Raw genomic sequence first — 24267 nt, forward strand, 5'->3', positions numbered from 1 at the left:
TCTTTCTCCGAAAACACTGCGCCACGTCTCTGATTCCTCCGTTTTAATAGGTTGGGAATTGCTCTTCCGGCTTCATCTTTGTTTCCCTCTCAACATTGCCTTTTTTGCCTCTTCTTTTTACCAGGTGGGGTTCTTCTTTATTTCTATTTTCTTTCCCAATTCTCTACTTTCCAAGCTTCCATGAATCTGAAAAATTGTTCTTTTTATGGTGGGGTGTCCAAGGTTTTGATATTATCGGACTTGGAAGATGACTATATGAACCCTTTTGATGCCTCGTCTCGAGTCGATTACTTCGTGATTCCCGAGTTTATTGGGCAGGGATTACTCTGTGTTCTTTGCCTCCTCACAGATCATTGGATCATGTTCTTGCTCACACTTCCTCTTGCTTGCTATCATGCCAATCTGTGAGTACATACATGTCTTTACAACCCCAAACTGATTAGTGTGCTGCTTTAGTTACATTAACCGCCTTATATGTTGTTGATTATTTTGTTTCCTAATGTAGATTTTGCCTTACAATGTGCTAATGAGCAGTGGCGGATCCACGGGGGACCTAAGGTGGCCATGGTCCCCCCCAAATTTTTTTAAAAAAAACTTATTATTATTTGATTTTGTTTTCATTTTGCATATGATGAAAGAAATCATGGGAATCACTGATAAACTTTGTCAAGCATTGCAACAAAAATCTCAAGACATTTTGAATGCTATGCATCTGGTTTCTAGTACAAAGTCATTGATTCAACAGTTAAGAGATAGTAGTTGGGGAGCACTTTTGGAGAAAGTTAGTTCTTTCTGCAATGATCATGCTATTCAGATACCTGATATGGGTGCTTCTTTTAGTGACATAATTCGGTCTCGTCGTAAAAAGGATGTTGTCACTGTTGAACACCACTATCGTGTTGACATTTTTACTAGCGTGATAGATTTTCAATTGAAAGAGCTAAATAGTAGATTTAGTGAGCAAGCAACCGAGCTCCTCATACTGAGTACATCTCTAGATCCTAAAGATGCTTTCAAGTTATTCAGTGTTTGCAACATATGCAATCTTGTAAAGAATTTCTATTCTTTAGATTTTTCTGAGCAAGAAAAGATTCAATTGGATTATGAGTTACAACATTATGAACTTGATGTGGTTAAAGCTCCAGATTTTCAGAATTTGTCTACTCTTGCTGAATTGTGTCAAAAATTGACAGAGACAGGAAAATCAAATATATATCCTTTAATTGATAGATTAATTCGTCTTGTTTTGACTCTTCCTGTGACAACAGCAACAACTGAACGGGCCTTTTCAGCTATGAAGATTATTAAAACAAGGCTTCGAAACAAGATGGAAGATGAATTTTTAGCAGATTGTATGATTGTATATATTGAAAAGGAAATTGCTTCAAAATTCACTTCAGAGATGATAATTGATGATTTTAGTTCCATGAAGCATCGTCGAGCAAGTTTAAAAATATCAAAATCTTAAAGTATGTAGTTGAACATTGACTTTTATATAATATAATATAATTACTTTTTTGATATATATGCTACAAATCATATTTTGTTAATTTTTTGTTATATTTTATATTTAATTGGCCCTCCTCTTATGAAATTTCTGGTTCCGCCACTGCTAATGAGGCATAAGATCTGACATTTGAACCCAGTTTGGGGTAGAGGGTGGGTTAGGCTTGTAGTGACCAAAGGGTAAGTGTGTTTTGGAGCACATTTAGGGTAGCTAGAAATTGATTTCTGAGTGGGTTAGGCATGTAATGACCAACAGGCAAGTTTGGGTTAGTGATTTTCCTTTTATTATTAAAATTTTGTCAAACATATTAAAAAAAAAATTTTTTTATTAAAAAAAATATTTTTTCTACCAAATTTAAAGGGATTAATAGTCAAAGTAGTCCCTAAAAGATGGGACATTCTTCAAATTTTATTCTTAACATTTTTTTCAATCAAATTGGTCCTTCAAACATTACGAATTAATCATATTTGTCTTTTAGTAATTCCATAAACAATTTTCGTCAACAATTTGATGATATGACATGTTAATTGATAACATACATAATACATTTCTAAGTGGACGTTAACTAGATATATTCATCAAAATCTATTAATTTAGTCCCTTTTTCCGAATTACATAAATTATAATATGACCTAACTACTAAATTAATAGATTTTTATAAACATATTTGATCAGCGTGCAATTGGACATGTTAAGTTTCATATATGCTATCAGTTAATATTCTACGTTATCAATCGTTAATAAAAATTGTTAATGGAGTAAAGAACAAATGTGATTAATCCGTAATCTTTGAAGGACCAATTTAGTTGAAAAAATCTTTTAGGGACGAATTTGAAAAATATCTCATCTTTAGGTATCTCTCTCGTTTCTATTTTCGTGTTAATTGCATTCTTTTTTCTGTTTAGTGATTGCTCAAACCGAAGTCTCAACTCGATGCATTCTTTTTTCTGTTTAGTGATGGCTCAGACCGAAGTCTCAACCCATCTTCGTTTTTCTAGATTTTTGGGTGAAATCACTGTTAGGTATCTCCCACTTCATATTTAAACAAGTAAATTAATATTTTTTAAATTCAATTACAATTTTAACTCCATTATCCATTTTCTCTTTATTTTTTTACTTTTATAAGTATAGCAGCTCTATATTTTAATTATTAGGAGCAAAATAATGCGTCACTTCTTAATTTGAAAAGAAATCTCTTTTCTTTTTTCATCCGTTTTTTGTGTACTGTCACCCAGATAAAAATGGCACCGTTCAGACCCAAACAGCAAAATGGCAACACCGCAAAGTATGTGGTTATCGGTTTGACCACCATTGCGCATGTCAAAAACATCGTATCTGAATTGAGGAACATACGTGAGCTACGGTTGATCCTGTATTTTGTAGACGACATGAATCATCACGACCGACTTGTGATGATTTATGTCATTTACAAAGGTCAACTGTAGCCCACGTTCCTCAACTCAAATATATTTCTGACATGCACAATGGTGGTCAAACCGGTTACCACATCTGAGGGTAATCTCTGTCATTATTATTTGAATTACAGGAAACAAAAAAAGTTTATAAAGAAAGAAATACATTTTCTTCAAATTAATAAATGACACATCATTGCTCATAATAATTAAAATATGGAGTTGCTTTACTTATAAAAGTAAAAAAAATAAAAAGAAGAAATGGATAATGAAATTACAAAATATAATTGAATATAAAAAAAAATATTAAATTACTTGTTTAAGCACGAAGAGAGATACCTAACGGGAGAGACCTAAGATGATTTCCCGCTAAAAATGAGAGAGAATTAAGGTGTAACATTATAAAGTAAAACATAATATATAGAGGAAAAATGGATAATGCGTTACAATTTTGAATTTAATAATAATTTGAATGAAAAATAGAAAACTAAAATACAATTTTGCCACTCTCCCTAATAATTTATGAAATTATTAACGTATATTTATTTTTACTAATCATAAATTTTTTTACTAAAATACAATTTTGCCACTCTCCCTAATAATTCGGGAGACTTTAACGAGGTTGTTCAAGTGAAAGAGATAAAAGAAGCTACTACTTTGACCGTGACGGTAGCTGAGTTTAAATCTTCGATTTAAGATATGGAGCTTTTGGACCTTGCACTTGCTGATCGTATGTTTATATGGTTTAGGGGTCAGTCGTATAGCGGCATTGATAAAGTTCTGGTTAGTTTGAAGTGGTTGGAAAAGTTTCCTGAAACAAGGCTTAGAGGAGGTCCGAGAGGTTTATAAGGCCACTATCCATTGATTGTGGATATCACAAGATTGGGAGGGGGGCCGAGACCTTTTCGGAGTCTGGATGCTTGGTTTACTCATGAGGGTTTCTTGAGAATGGTGAATGAGGAGTGGAAGAATTTGGGCGACATACAATTCATTGACAAGTTGAAGGCTTTGACGGTCCCATTGGATAAATGGCATAAGGAGAATTTTAGGGACATAGATATGAAAATTATGAAGTTTGAATAAGAGATAAAGAAAGTGGATGATATGGTTAGCAATGGGGTTGTTGATGGAACAATGGAAGCAAGAAGGAAGGCGCTGGTGAGCTCTTGTAAGAAATGGTATATCAGAAAAGAGTTACATTGGAAGCAGATGTTGCGATCCAGGCATGCCAAGGAGATGGATAAGAACACCCGCTATTTAAGGCTGCTATCATGGGAGGATAGTGAGAAATTAGGCAAGGATTAAGGTTGCCATCAGAGACTTTTATAAGAATTTATATTATCAGGAGACCTCGCCAGTGATAGGGTTCCGTGATGGGCTGGTTAACTGGATAACTGAGGAGGAGGCAGCAGAGTTGGAATGGATGCCGTCTAATGAGGAAATTAAGGATGCAGTTTGGGATTGTGAGTCAACTAAGGCACCAGGTAGTGATGGGTATAATATGAATTTCATTAAGAAGTATTGGGAGGATGTTGGTGGGGAGTACACTCCAGCCGTGATGGGATTCTTTCAGTCAGCTGTTTTACCTAGGAATGCGAATGTTACTTGGGTAGCTTTAGCGCCAAATTTTGTCAGAGCTAAAGAAATCAAAGACCTTAAGCCGATTAGTATGGTGGATTGTGTTTATAAGGTTATATCAAAGATCCTGGTTTAGAGGATGCGGAAGATAATGCCAGGGTTGGTAGGAGAAACACAGAGTGCTTTTGTGCAGGGTAGGAAGATACATGATGGGGCTTTGATTGCATGTGAAATTGTGCCGTGGCTGAAGTTGAGGAAAAAGAGCTCGGCAATTATTAAACTAGACTTCCAAAAGGTTTATGATCAAGTCAAGTGGATATTGTTTTACAGAAGATGGGGTTTGGTCGTAGATGGAGGGAGTGGATGAAGGAGTGTGCGTGTTCTGCGTCTATGTCGGTCCTAACAAATGGCTCCCCTCTAAGCCCTTCAAAATGGAAAGGGGTCTACAACAAGGGAATCCTCTTTCTCCCTTCCTATTTGTGCTTGTTGCGAATGTTCTACATAGGATGATTAAAGAGGCGGTGCAGAATAGACGCATTACTCCGTTGTTGGTTGGAAGGGATAACATTGAGTTGTCACATTTGTAGTTTGCGAATAATACTATACTTTTTTGCCCTTCTGAATAAGAGACGATCAGAAACTATAAGTGGTTGCTGGGCTGCTTTGTGATGATGTCAAGGCTGAGTATTAACTTTGACATGTCCAGCTTGATCCCGGTTAATTGTGAGTAGAGTTGGCCACGACAGATGTGTCGATTGTTGGGGTGTAAAGAGGCATATTTACCTGTCAGATGTCTTGCCATTTCTTTGGGGTGAATCCGAGATTGGTCAAGACATGAAAATAAGTGATTAACAAGGTAGAGGAAAAACTAAGTCTGTGGAAAGCAAAGTCTCTGAATAAAGCAGGTAAGCTGATTCTCATTAAATCTGTTCTTAATAGCCTGCTTATTTACTATCTCAGCTTGTACAAAATGCCGAAGGAAGTAGTAGAAAAAATAATATCCTTACAAAAATGCTTTTTGTGGAGTAAGGAGGACGAGATGCCTCTAGTAAAATGGGAAGTTGTACAGGCCTCCAAAAAAGCAAGAGGTTTGGGAGTTGGTGACACGGTAATTCGGAATACAGCACTCCTATCCAAGCGGTGGTAGAAATTTTCGAAAGAGGATTGTCCACTTTGTAAGAAAATTGTATATTCCTGTAATAACATGAATCCTTCTGAAATGATTTGTAATCAGCCTATACCTACAAGAGTGGGTCCTTGGAAGAATATTTGTCAACCACAAATCAAGGAGCCACAAGTGACAAAAGATGATCAGAGGCTTGACTATGAAACTAGGGGATGGCAGGATAATCCGCTTCTAGGAAGATAGCTGGTTACCTTGTGGTGCTCGAAAAGTTACCTTCCTAAGACTTTTCTCGGTTTCAAATCTTCAAGGATCTGTCATAGAGGATTATGGGTTCTAGGATGGGTTAAAGTGGATTTAGAATTTCTAGTGGCAACGAGAGTTATTTCAATGGGAGCTGGAACTAATAAACCAGCTTCATGCGGTTATGCAATAAGTAAACTGACAACGGAGAGAGAAAACATAGTGGTTTGGAAATTTGATAAACACGAAAAAAGGTGTTTATTCTACTAACTCCTTTGTATAGGTATTGCAGGCAGAGGTACTTCCGGCGGATATCACAAGCTATAGCTTCACTAATACTATTTGGAGAGGATTCGTCCCACCAAGAATTGAGTTGTTTACTAAGTTTGCACTGGTTGATAGGGTGAATACAAGGGAAAGCCTGTGTAGATTAGGTGTTATTGGCCAGAATTATAACATGTGTGTTTTATGTCATAAGTCTGTTGAAACTACATTTCACTTGGTTGTGAGCTCATTTGACAGGTGTGGTATGCTTGGTTGTTCGCTCTTGAAAGGATATAGACTATTACAAGTACGCTCAAACAACACTATGGAAGTTGAACAGATATATCAGCGAGAAAGATGGAACGGAAACGGTGGTTGGTTAGCCTTTCGGCGGCCATCTGGATAATTTGACTAGAAAGAAATGATAGAATCTTTAAAAATCAATGTTCAAGTGTGGTGGATATTATTAACAGATTCTTTACAAGTTATGATGAGTGAATTGGTGGTGAATCCTATGGTTGTCGATGACAATACCAAACATGACTACGAATTGTTATTTTTAGTGTTATGAGTTTTTATTTCTTTTCTTTTACTCCACCTTTTTATGTTGAGTTTCTTTACTTCAAAAAAAAGAACAAAGGCCACAACTTTCATTAATGGACGAATGAGCCAATTTCTGTGGCTAGGGTAGCAATAGTAAATGGGGAGAATTTGGGCAATGTTGGAAAAAGAATTAGCCAAGCGACATTTAGATACAAAAACTAATTATAAAATTAAGCAGACATAAATGAAAAAGAATAACGAAAAAATCACCATACACAATCAATTAAAATCACATACATAACAAACAAATTCAATCTAACATGCCATTGTCATGATACATAATACTTGATATTGTTAATTGGACGTTAATTAGATATATTCATCAAAATTTATTAATTTAGTCCCTTCTTTTCAATTACATAAATTATATTTCCAATATGACCTAACTATTAAATTAATAGATTTTTATAAGCATATTTGATCACCGTGCAGTTGGACATATTAAGTATCATATACGCTATCAGTTAATATTCTACGTTATTATCGTTGATAAAAATTGTTAATGAAATCTGAAAGGACAGATATGATTAATCCGTAATTTTTGAAGGACCAATTTGATTGAAAAAATCTTAAAGATAAATTTGAACAATGTCTCATCTTTAGGTATCTCTCTTATTTCTATTTAATTGCATTCTTTTTTCTCACTATCCTCCCATGATAAAAATGGCACCGTTCAGACCCCAAACAACAAGATGATAACACCGCAAAGTACGTGATTATCGGTTTGACCACCATTACACATGTCAAAAACATCATATCTGAATTGAAAAACATGCGTGACCTACCGTTGACTCTGTATTTTGTAGACGACATGAATCATCACAACCGACTTGTGATAATTCATGTCATCTATATAAAACAAAGGATCAACAGTAGCCGTGCATGTTCCTCAACTCAAATATATTTCTGACATGCACAATGATGATCAAATCGGTTACCACATCCTTTGCAGGATTACTATCTGAAGTCTGAACGGTAATCTCTGCATTAATGACACATCATTGCTCTTAATAATTAAAATATAGAGTTGCTTTACGAAAAATAAAAAAAATTGATAATGGAATTACAAAATATAATTGAATATAAAAAATATTAATTAAGTTACTTGTTTAAACACAAAGACAAATACCTAATAAAGGGTTCACCCAAAAATCCAAAGAAAGAAACCGGGTTGAGACTTCGGTCTGAATAATTACTAAACAGAAAAAAAAAATGCATCAACAATGCAATTAACACGAGAATAGAATTGAGAGAGAGAAAGAAAGAGATACCTAAGAGAGAAGTTCCCCCAAACCTCCAAAGAAAAAGACAAGTTGAGACTTCGGTTTAAGCAATCACTAAACCCAAATAAATAAATAAAACTTCAACGGGAGAGACCTAGGATGATTTCCCACTAAAAATGAGAGAATTAAGGTGTAGCATTATAAACTAAAACATAATATAAAGAGGAAAAATGGATAATGCGTTAATATTTTGAATTTAATAATAATTTGAATGAAAAATAGAAAACTAAAATACAATTTTGCCACCCTCCCTAATACTTTATAAAACTATTATATCAAAATTTATAAAATTATTAATTTATATTTATTTTTAAGAGTATTCTAGAAAAAAAAATAATTTAATCATTAAATTTTTTTTAGTAAAAATATAATTTAATCAATGAAAAATAATTTGTCAAACAGTATTTTGGTAAACAAAATTTAATCACAATTTTCGTTAAAGGGTATTCTTATAAAAAATAATTTAGTTTTTCTTGAAAAATGGATAAAATTAACATTGGTTAACACAAAATTTAAAATGGGTTAAAAGAGAGATTTTTTAAAAATTATGAGGAAAATGTACATTTTACAAATAGAAGAGACGGGTAGAATTTTCTGATAGAAACAATCAAAAATTTGAACAACAACTTGAAAATCATGTTTAAATTTTGAAAAACCAAGAAAGAACAAAGGCCACAACTTTCATTAATGGACGAATGAGTTAATTTCTATGGCTAGGGTAGCAATAGTAAAAGGGGAGAATTTGGGCAATGCGGGAAAAAGAATTAGCCAAGCGACATTCAGATGCAAAAACTAATTATAAAATGAAGCAGACATAGATGAAAAAGAATAACGAAAAAATCAGTACACACAATCAATTAAAATCACATACATAACAAACAAATTCAGTCTAACATGCCATTATCATCAGATTTTTTAGATATACAAGTCACATAAGAGACCTTACCAAGAGAGATATTATCACCACCGCATAAAGGATCTTCGAGAATTGCTTGTGGATTGAACAAATTAAAAAACTAAAATTAACCTATAAGCCTGCAACTATGCAATACAGCAATAGCATAATAGCAAAATTAATGGAAATATTAGTTTGAGAAGGATATGTACCACGGTGAGGCCTTTGCTCCCAACCAGAACCATAGCCGCTCCTAGGGGCCATATGTTGAGGATAATTTCGATACGGTGCAGGAGGATAAGGTTGATTATGAGAAGGATATGGACCACGATGCTGATAATCATATGCTGTTGGGTGGCCAAAATGAGAACCTCGTTGCCCCCACTGGGGAGGGCACCAGATCCATGGGGTGGACGATAGCCCTGCTGCCCATAACCACCAGTTGATGCTCTGACAGGCTATTCAAGCAAAAACACAAGGCAGAAGTCAGTAAATAGGAAAATAACTTAAATGAGAACAATAGCTTAGGTCAATATGCTGTCTAGAGGTAGGTTTGCTTTTCAGGCAGAATTGTATCATAATTTTCAAATAAATGAGAACACAGCAAATTTCATGCCCATTAATCTTTCCTGACCAGTTGAGCACCCACATCAGTGGATGATTACAGCAACAAGCCAACAAGGATAAACATGTATTATACCAAAAACACAGAGGTGAAATATGTTTAACTATACATTTAAAATTAGTGGCAAGAAGTCAAATGGGTTAAATTTATCATCATAATATCATACAAGAGGCACAAGTCATAAGAACTAAATTTTAAGAACTGCTATAATGATGAGCTGGAAGTGTCTTGAATTGATGAAATAACAAGGCTGTTGAAATAATATAAAATGAATAAATGGTCTTATTTTTTAAATTAGTTCTCGAAAGAATTTTTTTAATCAAATTCGTCATTTAAAAATTTTAAGTTAATCATGTTAGTCTTCCTGTCACTTTCTTTGTTGATAATGTCAAAATTTGCTAATGTGACATGTTAAGTGACACCACAACACACACATAGTATCGAGAACCAATTTAGAGAACGAGTGATCTTTCAGGACTAATTCGACTATTTACTCAATATGAAATCCGTAACATGCCATGTCATCTCAACTCAACCGAAGCCAATCAACTAAATGCATAAAATCACACCATATGATTGATATTACCAGTTATACTAGAAAAAAGATCTCATCTCAGCAAACAACATATGAAAAAAGGGGAAGCTTGACAGTGCCAAAAGAAAAAATCAAAATGCACTAAATATGAATGTAGTATCACCAGTAACTAGCTAAAGAGAACCAACATTAGAAGAGACTATACAATTATACATTGTTGAGTAATAGCACCTAACATTCTATCATGTTATAATAAAATTGATCTAAAACAGCATACAGAAGAGACACCTATAGAAGAGAATGAAGTGCAAATTTTAATAGATACAAAGCATTAAGTAGATTAAGGGAATTACATTAGAGCATTCAACATTCAAAACAAATTAAATTGCCATATAGGATCAACACGGTTATTCTAAACTTTCATACTTACAACACTCAAAACTCAAATCCAATATTTAGTCCTTTCAACCAAGTGAATCATTAGGTCAAAGACTTGTTAGATACAATAACACAATATATTTGAACTCATCTCTGATCGCATGAATTGTTTAATTTAGTATTTTCATTACAAAATTAAATAGATACATCGGAGTACAACTCCAACACAGTTATAAGCATTAGACGTCATAACTTAACCAAGAATTACTCTTTCCTTCGATCTCATGCAAATGAGCAAATCATACAGCAGCTCCATTTGAAAAAGTTAGGATTCACATTTTGAATAACAATAAAATAATCAAAAATAACTATAAAAAAATTATACTCTCTATACAACTTTAATCTATATAGTAGAGTACTCCATATTATTATTATTATTATTATTATTATTATTATTATGCCATGAATTTTGTTTTGTTTTTTTTCTTCAGATTTTAAACACCGCTTCTAAACATGTTGAATCTTGGTAAGGGTTTAACGGATACTCTCATTTATTAGTTTTAGTAAAGCAATTAATAGATGGTAGAAATTTAGGTGCAGTCAACTTCACATGTAGTTGATAATTTAGAGCGGTTAGATGATTTAATTGATTTATTAAATTTTTATCTAATGATTCTTAACTATCATTTACGTAAAGCAACTAAGTTTCCCCCTTAATGGATCAAAAGACAATTGGCAACTTGGCATTAAGTTTTTGTCAGGGCACAAATAATACTATGAATCTCTTCAGTAAGTACCTTAACAACACTCTTTAAGAATGTAAAATTAAAAAGATTTCATAGAAAAAAAATAACTTTATAGCTATCTAAGTCCAGTTTGAATAAACAACTTAAATAAGTTATTTTTTCAAAGAGCTTAAATAATAAGAACTTTTATTAATAGCAGTTTATAAATAAATTATTGTGTTTAGATTTTTAATTATATAAATACTCACTTTAAAGTTGTAGCGTTTAGATAAATAACTCAAAAAATATAATTTTTTTAACTCAAAAATATAGAAATTAAAATAAAGATAATAACAAATACTTTTTAATATTGAATATTAATTTTACATAATCTAAGCACTAAAATTACAATTATTTAGACAATTGATTCTTTATTTGTTCTCTTATTAGTTCCATTTTTTAGATAATTGATTCTTTATTTGCTCTTTTATTAGTTTCGTTTTTTAGACAATTAGTTCTTACCACATAATATCATTAGAAATTGGTTCTTCTACTTTACCTTCACCCATAACGGTGTTTTTGGATGGAGTGAATAGTAATAAAATTTTAATTCACAATAGTTTTAATAGTAATGCCAAAAAATTTATTGTGTAGTTAGTGTTTGATGTTTTATTATGTATGATATGGTAGGTGAAAATAAAAAAACAAATATAAAATGTGTGTCAATGTATATTTCGTTGCTTTTTTTATTTTTTTTACTCCTATTAGCCTCCTTCTTCATTAGGGTCAAGAATTTGTTATAATTAACTATAAAAATAATAGTAAGCTATATAAAAATAAAATCACATGTGAAAAAAATAAAATTGAAATTGAAATTTCATACTACACATAATGTTAAATACAAATTTAATAATAAAAAAAGAGTGATAAAATGATAAAAATAAATAAATGGAAGAAACTTAACAAAAAGCACGCGATTACAGAAATACACCCAAATACACCCAAACGGTTACAGAAATTCACCCAAACGATTATAGAAATACATCCAAAGGATTACAGAAATACACCAAAAGGATTATGAAAATACACCCAAAGAATTTAAGAAATACACCCAAAATTCGTTGAAGTACACCTTATGCATAATTCAGAACTCTTTCTCTTTTTCCTCATCATCTTCTGTTGTTTCTTCTTTTTCAAAAACGATTTCAAAGCTTGATGTCAAAAAATAATGGAAATCAAGAATAACGAAAAAAGAAAACAGAGAGAAAAGCACGTAAATGAAGAAGAAGAAATAGAAGGCAAGAAACGAAAGAAAAGAAGAAGAAGAGGAAGAGGAAGAAGAACGTACAAGAAGAAGAAGAAGGAGGTACAGAAGATAAGGAGAAAGAAGATGAAAAACGTGCAGTCAAGAAGAACGAGGAGAAACACGACGATGAAGATGAAACACTTCAAAAACGAAGAAGATGAAGAAGAAGAGGCAAGGAGAAAAAGAAGAAGGAGAAGAAAAAGAGGAGGCATGGAGAAAGAAAAAGAAGAAGAAATAAATGACTTGTATATGAAGAATTTCTCTTTTCAATAACATCATTCCACTTTATATTCCTTGTTGGCAAAAATCTTAAAACAAATGATAAATTTTATACTAGACCACATCCAAGTAAATATGGGAAAATGGTTTATGTGAATGTATATATCAATGATAAGGAATTTGCTGAATATTGAGTTGAAAAAAAAAAGGACATCAGCATTTTTTGATATTGCTTTTTATGAGAATATGACAATGAAATTGTATACAGTGGCAGGTCAAAATCCTTCATTAGATAAGTAGCAGCAACATCAAAGCACACACAAATACTATCAAGGTGGAGTTATCAACACTTAAGCTACATGCATGGTAAGTAGAAAAAATGCATCAAAGCACAGAGATACTATCATTGAGCTCCAGCAATAATTTTGTAAAATTTTTAAACAGCGCGTAAAGACTAAAAACAAATCTGGAATAGAATACTAAAATCTGTAATAGCTGTGTACTGTAGTAGTTCATCAAATATCAAGATTCATTTAAAAGTAAATGGAAGAGGAGCTTCTTCTAACACGCGCGCAACAGTGGTGAAACCTGTAACCACATATTGTGCTGTGTTAGCGTCTGGGGTTTGAACAGTAATCTCTACCATTAAGACAAGTTGAGACTGGATGTGCTGTGTTAGCGTCTGGGGTTTGAACAGTAATCTCTACCATTAAGACAAGTTGAGACTGTCTCTCCAGTCACAGCCGAAAAGAGAGACCTAAAATAATATCGGACTTAAAATGAGAGAGAATTAAGGTGTAAGAGAGATACTTGAGAGAGAAGTTCACCCAAAACTCCAACGAAAAAGACGAGTTGAGACTTTAAGAGAGAGAATTAAGGGCGTAGCATTGTAAACTAAAACATAATAAAAAGAAGGAAAATGGATAATTGGTTACAATTTTGAATTTAATAATAATTTGAAAGAAAAATAGAAAACTAAAATACAATTTTACCACTCTCCTTGATAATTTATAAAAGAGTAAAGTATCCAACGTTTGGGATATTCCTAACGTTTAGATCATCTTATTTGTATTCTTAAAGTTTGTAAAAGTGATTCAATGTTATCTTGACGTCAATTGCGCATCATGACCGCTTTAGTTTGAATTTTAAAAATCTCTTCTTGAAGTTAGAATACAAATGTCTGGGATAAAATCGATGATCCAGTCCGAAAAATAGCTCATCAAAAGTTGAAATTAATTCCTACAACATTTACATAATTCACTTTTCTAAGGACATAATTGAATGTAAACACAAATAATGGGTATAATATTAAAATCAAACACATCCAAGTAAGACCTAATTGAGAATGAATACATCCAATTGAAAATAATTGAAAAATATAATCTGATTTGTTAGTATAATTAATAGTAGGATAACATTAAATCACTTTTATAAACATTAGGGATAACATTAAATCACTTTTATAAACGTTAGGGATACAAATAAGACGATTTAAACGTTAGAGACACAAATAGAACTTACCACAAACGTTCTTTATAAAACTATCATATCAAAATTTATAAAATTATTAACGTATATTTAATTTTATTAATCATAAAAATTTTTACTAAAATTTGAATTTTTAATATTTAAAGAATAAAAAATATTTAAAAAATATTTTTAAAAAATTTAAATTTATTAATTTAATTGTAATAAAAAATATAAAAATAATTATTAACAAAAACTGTAGTAAAATTATAATTTAATAATTAAAAAATTATTGAAAGATATCTTAAAAAAATAATTTAATCATTAAAAATTTTTTAAAGGTTATTTTGGTAAAAATATAATTTAATCAATAGAAAAGAATTTGTCAAAGAGTAATTTGGTAAACAAAATTTAATCACAATTTTTGTTGAAAGATATTCTGGTAAAAATAATTTATTTTTTTCTTGAAAAATAGGTAAAGTTAACATTTTGTTAACACAAAATTTAAAATGGGTTAAAGAAGAGATTTTTTAAAAATTATGAGTGCATTTTACAAATAAAAGAGAAGAAAGTGTCATTTTAGGAAGGGAAGTGGAATTTAATAATAATTTGAATGAAAAATAGAAAACTAAAATACAACTTTTCCACTCTCTCCCCTTTATATCAAAATTTATAAAATGCATAAAATCACACCATAGGATTGATATTACCAGTTATATTAGAAAAAAGATCTCACCTATGAAAAAAGGGGAAGCCTGACAGTGCCAAAAGAAAAAATCAAAATGCACTAAATATGAATGTATTATCACCAGTAACTAGCTAAAGATAACCAACATTAGAATCATAGTTGAGTAATGGCACTTAACATACTATCATGTTATAATAAAATTGATCTAAAACAGCATACAGAAGAGACACCTATAGAAGAGAATGAAGTGCAAATTTTAATGGATACTGAGCATTAAGTAGATTAAGAGAATCACATTAGAGCATTCTAACATTCAAAACAAATTAAATTGCCATATAGGATCAACACGGTTATTCTAAACTTTCCTACTTACAACACTCAAAACTCAATCCAATATTTAGTCCTTTCAACCAAGTGAATCATTAGGTCAAAGACATGTTAGGTACAATAACACAATATACTTAAACTCATCTCTGATCACATGAGTTGTTTAATTTGGTATTTTCCTTACAGAATTAAATAGACACAGAGTACAACTCCAACACAGTTATAAGCATTAGACGACATAACCAAGAATTACTCTTTCCTTCGATCTCATGCAAATCACACAGCAGCTCTATTTGAGCACCAAGGCCAGCACAACAGTCTTACTGAATCATGATTTTTAACTTTTAAGTCTTGAAGCAATCTTACTAACCATTAAACATCCTGCAATCTGAGGTTCTAATACCTGCCACCTCTCTTCAGTGGATGAGAGTGAATATGTTGTCTATGCTACATCAAGAAAGCAATGCTGACCCCAGGGAAAGGCAATAGCCAAATCTGCAGTTTTAAATCCAACCAATTCGAAATTGGCACCTTCAAGATAAATAAATTATTCAACTGACATCATCATATACACATACGATCTCCCTAGATCATTTTAATTGGTGTTGGCATGGATTATTGATCAATTTCCAGACTCACGAACACCCTTCAGGTGATCTATCTCACTTGTATGGCAACAATTAATACAACAGTTCCATAAATGGATCATACAGGCACACTACATACGAATATCTAGATCCCTATTTTACAAAGATTCTTATCCACAAACAATCATTCTTCAATGTTCTAGGATTTTGCATGACAGTTTCAACTTAAGTAACAAGTTGACCTTGTAATTATAGAAAATTTGTAAAATCAACCACCTACTAGGCATGCTTTCAAGAAGGTGGAAATAATGACATCCTTCTACATAGTACTTCTAGTAGTTTAGCGTTTCCCAAAAACAACAAAACTCTACAAAAAATGTAGTAAGCTATTACCCAATAACTCCAAAGTGAAAGGTGATGTATGCATCTTAGTTACCCATTCAAATCCCCGAAGAAACCAAAGTTGGTATGAATAAGAGTATGAACGCAGTAGTACAAGATTAAAAGGTTGCTCCAAATCAACAAAAATTAATATGCAAATTGTTCTCAGATTCAATAGGAGACCAAGCTAATTCATGAGTTGTATCTAAACAGAGACATGACATAAATATTGTGATAAGAACAAATATCATTAACTTAGAGACAATGCAAAATTATAAGGATCAATGAAAGAACTATTAAGCACAACTGTTCACTAAACTACTAATACTGTCTCAGCACGGGATATAGATAGAGTATAAAAAAAAAGACCTGACCCATGACTTCTTTTATCACTAAATTACTAACTTGGACAGTCCTTTCTTTAGAATCATCTCCTTCTGGAAGTTGTTGAGGTATCAACTACATAAGGTAAAAAGAAAATGAGGCTCCAAAAATAGCATATGTACAAAATTCTAGTAAATCTCAATACTATGAATCACCCAAAACTCAAGCCAGAAAACTATAATACAGGAAGCAGCGCTCTTGTTAAATGGAGCATACTCTTGAACTACACAACGCCCAACTTTTAATATATATTATTGTATCAAATGGAATAGAACAAAAAACGGTACATGGTAAACGATAACAACTACCTGGATGTATGCCCCAGATTTCATTTGCAGACCTTTAATTGTTTCCCCACCTCTCCCTATGATTAAACCCACCTGCATGCATAAAAATAAAGTGTGACTAAAAGTTGGAATATGCATCAACAAAAAAAAATATCTAAGAATATACATAAATTATCAACTTATCACCTTTTCATTTGGAGCTTGTATCTGAATTTGTTCAGACCCCATAGTAGCTTGAGCAGGAGAAAGGCCACTAGCTACAAGAGCAGGAGACCCCCCAGCATCTGCCTGTAGAATCTCCAAAAAAGAAAATAAAGTGTGGAACATGGTAAAGAAAAAAAAGGAGCCCAACTCTTCCAGTTGGTTACAGCATCTGACCTCCGCAATCACAGCACTTATCAGCTTTTCTGCTTTATATATACTTTCCGAACTTCCTATCGGTTCCACAGACCTTGTTGCAGCTTGAGGGTCTGCATAAGCATCCCTAGTTATCTGAATCTTGGCACCAGAATTATATTGCAGGTATTTTATTGTATCTCCAGCCTTTCCAATAAGTACGCCAACCTTAACACAAAGGTAATATATCTTATCAAGGAAACTGCTTTCCAAATAACAGAAGATGGGTTCCAGTGAGGACATAAGAAAAGAGATGGGCGTCTATATCAGTGTATCATCGTCAACTTTCCCCAAAAGCTTTGGATAAGGCATAATTAATGTCAAAGATATAATGCAAAAAAAAAAAATTCAAAACTAATAAGTAAAGAAGGTTGTGAATTCTGATCACTCATCATTATGGTAAATGACCTAAAACTTAACAAAAGAAAAGCTTCAGACTCAATGCCAGAATGCATAAAGGATAGCCAAACTGGATTTTGAACATAAAACATGAAATACAAATCTAATATGTAAATGAGCCAAATATATGCATCTATCTACATGAATTGGAATACCTTATTGTTAGGAACATCAATTCTCCATGTCGTGGTCTCAGTGGCAGACGTAAGTTGATTTCGGCCAGGAGAAGCATCTTACTAAAAGCAAGTAAAACAAAATCCAAACAAAGAAAACGAAGCCCTTTAGAGTGAAATACAGGTAGGTAAAAGCAATTACAATGTTTTTCTCCGCAACATGTATTACTAGTCTCACAAAATAATGCAGCTTTATCATCCGCACCTTATCAGAGGGAATCTCCACATTCTCTGAAGCATTATCAACTGAATCCGGTTCCTTATCCCCGGTGGTAGATCTTGCTCGGCCAAGTCCTTAGCCGGTTCTTCAGTTTCTTTAGGAGGTTCCTCTGCCTTTTCATGTGCATCCTCAGCAGGCACCTCCTGGCCCTCAGATGGCGCATCCCGGGACTCAGCTGACTCGGCAACTTCACCAGAACCTTGTTCATTTGCACTCGTCTCTGAATCATTCTAGGGCTCAGCAGGTTCACCGTCCTCTGTAACAGTACTCTCTAAATCAACTCTTTCCACTGTTTCTTCCGCAGGCTTGTGAGACTACTCCTCCTGATGCCCATTTGCACTAGCTGTTAAAAACACAGAAACATGTTCTACGCCACATCATTAACAAAATCAACAATTTTTTAAAGGATAATGTTCGTTGGTCGGGTTCCGAACAGGTCGGGTGGATAGATGTAGAGGGGGGATACCTTAGCTGGGGTCGCGCTGCTTGCGGGTAGTCGAGTAACCGAGCACTTGTCGTGGAGAAATGATGAAAAAGGGGGGGTGCCACCCTGCAAAGACACTCCGACGCTCAAGTCAGTAATGTGCAGGCGAGCAGAGGATAAGGCTGAGAAATGTGACGTACCTCGGGGGAAGAGCCAGTCTTCCCCTTATATACATGTCAGTAGTGGGCACCTTATGGGACAGGCCCATATTTCCAAGGGCGCTGTCCTGCAGCCGTGTGTGAGCCGTACAGGACGCGTGTCCGGGTCGGTTGGAGGGCGCGTGTCCGGGTCGGGTACTGCTTGGGTCGGGTCGGCCCAAAGTTGATTCTGGGCCGGGCCGTAACAGTGCCCCCACGCGCCAATGGTAGTCGTGGGAGCTACCAATGGCGTGTCGTCTTGCACCTCGTCTGGTCGGCCGCTCGTGGGGAGGATGTGCCCCTAGCGCGCGTCTCTTGGTTGTTAAAACAACCGTTTCATCGCTTCGTTTCCTGCGTCGAGCATTGAATGCTCATAATGGGGTAAAAACCCCGTTTGAAAAGACTATTTTGCCCCCAGCAGTTTCGCGCTTTGGAGGCCGTTTTTAAACGATTGATTTCGATGTTTCTACTTTTTCACACTCCCTGCTCTTCCTTTCTTCCTCCTCGCTACAAGATTTCAAGGTGTTGCTGTGGTGCCTCCGTTCGTGTTTCTTGCCTTTTCTCCAGATTCGCAATCATCCTTTTTCCATCAATTTAGGTAAGTCTCGAATCATTCCTCTCTTTGTGCATTATTTTTGGTATGCTTGTTGCCTTGGTTCTTTTGATGTTACTGTGTAGTTTTTTAGTCACGAGTAGACGTATTAGGGGGAAAAGTACCATTCCAGGGTAGGTTTTCTCTCGCGCTTTTAGCCATTTAGTCTTGTTTGGCCTTAGTCGGGAAGTCGTGAGGGTGGTGTGTGTGTTCGGCTTGAGCAACCGATCTCTTAGACTAACTGGATGGTACCCCCATGTAGGTATGGCTCGCACGGTCTCCCGGGCATCCGTTAACCCCGCAGCGTACGACCAATATGCTTGGGTCGTCTCTGATATAAGGGATTCACCCAACCAGATGGGCGAAGAGGAGCTCACCGAGTTCCGACAAGCCGGGTATTTGTGCGGCGGGACCGACGAGGAGGCCAATTACGACGTTTTCGTCCCGGCTCCTCACGAGCGTTTGTATGAAATCAACTTCCGACCCAGCCAGGTCGCCGACTGGATTTGGTTCTACAAGGCCATGTTCACTCAAGTCGGAGTTCACATTCCGTTTTCAGCCTTTCAAATGGCGCTCTTAAACCGAATTTCTGTGTCACCGTCGCAGTTGCATCCGAACAGCTGGGCTTCGATCCGCTGTTTCGAGATGGTTTGTGAATATCTCGACCTGCCGGTGTCTGTAGATGTCTTCCTCTTTTTCTTCACCCTCACAAACCCTTCCAAGGAGGGGAAACATAGGAAAGGGTTTATGTCCTTCCGGGCTGCTCAGGGTCGGAAGATTTTCGGCTTGTTCGAAGATTCTTACCATGGGTTTAAGGACAAGTATTTTAAGGTCCGCCCGGCCAAAGATCGTCACCCCTTTTGGTTATCTCTGGAGGGGGTACGGCTCATCCCGACTTATTGGAGCTTCGGGGCAGGAGCCAATAGTTTTATTAAGGTAGTTTATAAGAACATGTCGGCAGTAGATCAGCAGATTGCCGAGGTGCTAAACGCAGTTTTTGGGAAGAACCCGGTAAATCCCCATCTTCTTATGGGTGACCGGGAGTCCGGCCGTAACTATATTTGTGAGAAGCTTTTTACTTTTCCCTTTGTCTTTTTCTCTTTTGTTGATATTGTGTGACGACTAACCGACCTTCCTTGTTTTCCTGCAGTGGATATGTCTGCGTCCGTGACGGGTCTTCCTGGCTTGTTTCAGACTTTCCTTGGTGGTGATGATGAGGAGGATAATGAGCAGTCTGCCGCTGAGACGTCTACCGCTCCTCCGGAGGACAAGACTACTTCAGGGCAGGAGGGTGTGGTTGGGGGAACCGGGATCTCGACCCAAGCTGCCCAGGTCGAGGTCGAGAAAGCGGTTCATGCCTCTACCCCTCGCGAAGTGGTAGGCCAAGGGGGTTCGACGTCTGCCCCTGACGATGATGTGGAGGTGGTCGTCCCTACCCCTAAAAGAAAAAGGAAAGCGTCTTCAAGTCCCGAAGGGGTCCTCACCGTCATGGAGAGGAATTTCGATGCAAGCAACTTTATAGACACCCAACTGATCCCTGGCACCGAGGAGTATTTCCACGAGTCTTCCCTTGCCGGGCAAGCGAGGTGGATGTACCGAACACTTCTACGGGGTGCTGTGATAGCTCGGAAGGCCGAGTTTGAGCTGTCCGAGATGGAGTCCCTCCGCAGGAGGCTGGAGACTAGTGGGAAGGCCAACAACGAATTAAAAGATGAAGTGGAAACTCTCCGGGGGCAATTGACTCAAACTTCGGAGAAGTTGGATGCTGCTGAGAAGAAGGCCACCGCTGCTGAGCAGAAAGCGACTGCCGCCGAACAAAAGTTAACAGCTGCCGAGAAGAAACAGAAAGAGTCGGACGCGACGATTGAACGTTTGGTCGAGCGTGAGATGGCTCTGGAAGGTCAGGTCGCTGCGGCGCAAAAGCGTGCGGCCGAAGTTGAGGAAGAGAAGAGGGCCGTGGAGGCCGAACTGTCGACATGGAAGGCTAAGCACAAGGACGTCGTCAAACAGGGCAGGGGTGCGATCCTAGCTACCGAGGAAGCCCTTAAAGCGCAAGTTAAAATTATTGCCCCTGAGTTCGACACGTCGACAATTGGTGTCCGCAAGGTCATCCATGACGGCAAGGTTGTCGATGCCTCCATGAAATGATCCTTGTTTACGGTTCCTGTTTAGCCGCTTTCTTTTGACTTGTAAACTATTTTAGTCTTTGCCGTTTTTGGCTTTTGTGAACTATTTGATGTTAGCCGTTTTACTTTTGGCTTGTGAACAATGACCTTTTTGGTCGCTTGCTCGTGTTGTCGCGATAAACCTCTTATTTATCTGATTGCGTCATCATTTTAACCGTTTTGGTTTATATTTGTCGTTTGCTCGCCTGCTCGTGTTATTGTTCCTATTAACCGTTTTTGGTTTGAAGTCGTTTTAGACCGGCGGCCCGTGGCCTTTCGTGTGGTTGTTTGTTACAACGTTGGTTGATGGCTTCCCGGGGTGATCAGTCCCGGGTCGCGCGTCGTTGTTAGTCGCGACGGGATGGTTTATCTGAAAAACTTGGATAAAATATGGTGGAGAATTTGCACAAATATATCTTATTCGGTAACCACATAAAGGACTTGAAAGTTACTATAAATGACTACTTAGCTAGATTGGCCGGCATGTCGTTCCGTCTTCTAGGAGTAGAATCTTCTAAGGTTGTCCGCGTTCCATGTCCTCGGGACCTCCTTGCCATCGAGCCTTTCTAACTTAAAGGCTCCTTTTCCCATCACCTTTTTGACTCTGAAGGGACCTTCCCAGTTTGCCGCTAGCTTGCCCTCTCCGGGGGTCGGCAGGCCGGTATCATTCCGTCTCAGGACGAGGTCGTCGGGTTCAAAGTCCCTCTTGAGCACTTTGGTGTTGTAGCGCAGAGCTATTCTTTGCTTTAGCGCTGTTTCCGTCAAATGGGCCATTTCCCGGGCTTCATCTATCAGGTCCTTTTCTATAGTTTCTTCTACTCCTTTCAAAAGCAATCGCGGACTTGGTTCACCGATCTCTACGGGTATTACTGCATCCACCCCGTACGTTAGTCGGAAAGGAGTTTCCTTGGTGGAGGACTGCTCGGTTGTTCGGTAAGACCAGAGGACCGATGCCAGCTCGTCGGCCCAAGCACCCTTTTTATTGTCCAATCTCTTTTTTAGCCCCGAAAGGATAACCTTGTTGGCAGACTCCACTTGTCCATTCGTCTGAGGGTGTTCTACCGAAGAGAACCTCTGCCTTATACCCAGGCCGTTGAGAAATTCTGTGAACTTCTTGTCAGTAAATTGTGTGCCGTTGTCCGAGATGACGACTTCTGGTATCCCGAATCGTGTTATCACCTGCCTCCACATGAATTTTCTGCAATTGGCTGAGGATATGCTAGCTAGTGGTTCAGCTTCTATCCATTTGGTATAATAATCAATTGCCACTATGAGATATTTGACCTGCCCAGGGCCTACCGGGAAGGGCCCTAAGAGGTCGACTCCCCACTGAGCGAACGGCCGGGAGGTCGTTAGCAAGCTTAACTCGGAGGCCGGTGCCTTGGCAAAGTTGGCGTTTTGTTGGCACTTTATGCACTTTTTGACGAACTCTTTGGAATCTGCCATCATCGACGGCCAGTAGTACCCAGCTCGGATTAACTTCCTTGCTAGGGCTCTGCCTCCGATGTGGTGCCCACAGCAGCCCTCGTGGACTTCCCTGAGGACATAGTCCGTCTGGTCGGGGTGTAGGCACTTCAGCAGGGGTTGGCTTAGCCCTTTTCTAAACAGCTGTCCTTGAATGACGGCGTATTTGGCTGCTTCTCTTCTTAATTTCATCGCATCCTTTTCATTGCCAGGAACTTGGCCATGTTCTAGGTAGTTGGTGATGGGGTCTAGCCATGAAGAACTTAGGGTTGTTACGTGTAGTGCAATTGCTGGTTCCTTTGTCATGCCTTGGATGAGAGACCGAGAAAGTGATGTCAATCTTCCTGCCAACCTCTGGACGTCCTTGATACATCCCGGGCTCTTCATCTGAAGTATTGCCTGGCACTTCTCCGGGTTAGCTTCTATCCCTCTCTGAGTTATCATGAACCCCAGGAACTTGCCGGCTTCCATGGCGAAGGCGCACTTGAGGGGGTTCAGCCTCATGCCATGTTGACGGAGGGACGCAAATACACTTGCCAGGTCGTTTAAGAGGTCGTCAGGTCGTGTTGTCTTTGCCAGGATGTCGTCCACGTAAACTTCGACCGTTCTCCCTATGAGGTTGTGGAATATTCTGTTCATCAGCCTTTGATATGTTGCCCCTGCATTTTTCAAGCCAAACGGCATTACCTTGTAGCAGAAGGTTCCTCCTGGCGTTATGAACGCCATTTTGTCTTCGTCTGGTCGGTGCATCGGTATCTGATTGTAACCGGAGTAGGCGTCCATGAAACTCAGATACCGATACCCCGCCGCGGCGTCGACGAGTGCATCTATGTTGGGGAGGGGGAAGCAATCTTTGGGGCATGCTTTATTGAGGTCAGAGTAGTCCACGCACATTCTCCATCTGCCATTGTGTTTCTTCACCAATACCACATTTGAGAGCCACGTCGAATAGTTCACTTCTCGTATGAAGCCTGCTTCTAGGAGGCCGGCCGTTTGTTTGGCTACCTCCTCTGCTCTTTCCGCCGACATCTTTCTCCTTCGTTGGGCCACTGGGCGTGCTTCCGGCTTGACGGCTAAGTGATGTGAGATGATTTGCGGATCTATGCCCGGCATGTCGGCCGGTGTCCATGCGAACAGGTCCTTGTTGGCCCTTATCATTTCAATCAAAGGCTCCTTCAGCTCACGTGGGAGGTTCTTGTTAACGAATGTGAACTTTTCCCCTTCGTCACCGATGCTAAACTTCTCCAGGTCCCCTTCTGGTTCCGGCCTCGGCTTGTCCTCTACTCTTGCATCAAGGTCGGCTAGGAATACGCCAGATGCTTCCTTGGATTTCTTTCTGAGGGAAAGGCTAGCGTTGTCACAAGCGACCGCCGTCTCGAGGTCTCCTCTCATGGTCCCTATGGATCCATCATCGGTGACG

The 24267-nt window shown here is 37.2% G+C and overlaps 2 protein-coding genes and 1 long non-coding RNA gene across 4 annotated transcripts; 1 reads left to right on the top strand and 2 right to left on the bottom strand.

Moving 5' to 3' along the window:
• LOC107492930 (uncharacterized) lies at positions 1–13090 on the top strand. Of its 2 annotated transcripts, none has more exons than XR_002364962.2 (3): positions 1–124; positions 223–404; positions 12965–13090. It is a non-coding gene; the product is annotated as an uncharacterized LOC107492930 (long non-coding RNA). The 2 variants fall into 2 exon arrangements; XR_008010568.1 differs by lacking the exon at positions 12965–13090 and adding an exon at positions 6386–6922.
• LOC127748538 (uncharacterized) lies at positions 8604–15676 on the bottom strand. Its single transcript, XM_052263179.1, has 3 exons — positions 15545–15676; positions 9121–9366; positions 8604–9004 (listed from the first exon to the last, which is right to left on the bottom strand). Exons 1-3 carry the CDS (start codon positions 15549–15551, stop codon positions 8898–8900), a joined length of 360 nt encoding a protein of 119 aa, XP_052119139.1. The 5' UTR covers positions 15552–15676; the 3' UTR covers positions 8604–8897.
• LOC107492928 (uncharacterized) lies at positions 15237–17841 on the bottom strand. Its single transcript, XM_052263180.1, has 4 exons — positions 17768–17841; positions 17004–17381; positions 16836–16910; positions 15237–16605 (listed from the first exon to the last, which is right to left on the bottom strand). The coding sequence occupies exons 2-4, from the start codon at positions 17142–17144 to the stop codon at positions 16468–16470; spliced, it is 354 nt and encodes a 117-aa protein (XP_052119140.1). The 5' UTR covers positions 17145–17381; positions 17768–17841; the 3' UTR covers positions 15237–16467.
• Between the last annotated feature and the right edge of the window lie 6426 nt (positions 17842–24267).

The sequence above is a fragment of the Arachis duranensis genome, chromosome 6, assembly GCF_000817695.3.
Source record: "Arachis duranensis cultivar V14167 chromosome 6, aradu.V14167.gnm2.J7QH, whole genome shotgun sequence".
Taxonomy (NCBI): Eukaryota; Viridiplantae; Streptophyta; class Magnoliopsida; order Fabales; family Fabaceae; genus Arachis; species Arachis duranensis.

What these genes read in the sequence shown, in the direction of transcription:
- LOC127748538 (XM_052263179.1), bottom strand. An exon ending in GGAGCAAAGGCCTCACCGTG is followed by an intron (nt 9,005 to 9,120) that starts GTACATATCCTT and finishes TCAATCCACAAG; the next exon opens with CAATTCTCGAAGATCCTTTA.
- LOC107492928 (XM_052263180.1), bottom strand. Translation starts at nt 17,144, where the DNA reads ATGTTCCACACTTTATTTTCTTTTTTGGAGATTCTACAGGCAGATGCT. An exon ending in TACAAGCTCCAAATGAAAAG is followed by an intron (nt 16,911 to 17,003) that starts GTGATAAGTTGA and finishes TTATGCATGCAG; the next exon opens with GTGGGTTTAATCATAGGGAG. An exon ending in CTGGGGCATACATCCAGGTA is followed by an intron (nt 16,606 to 16,835) that starts GTTGTTATCGTT and finishes TACCTTATGTAG; the next exon opens with TTGATACCTCAACAACTTCC.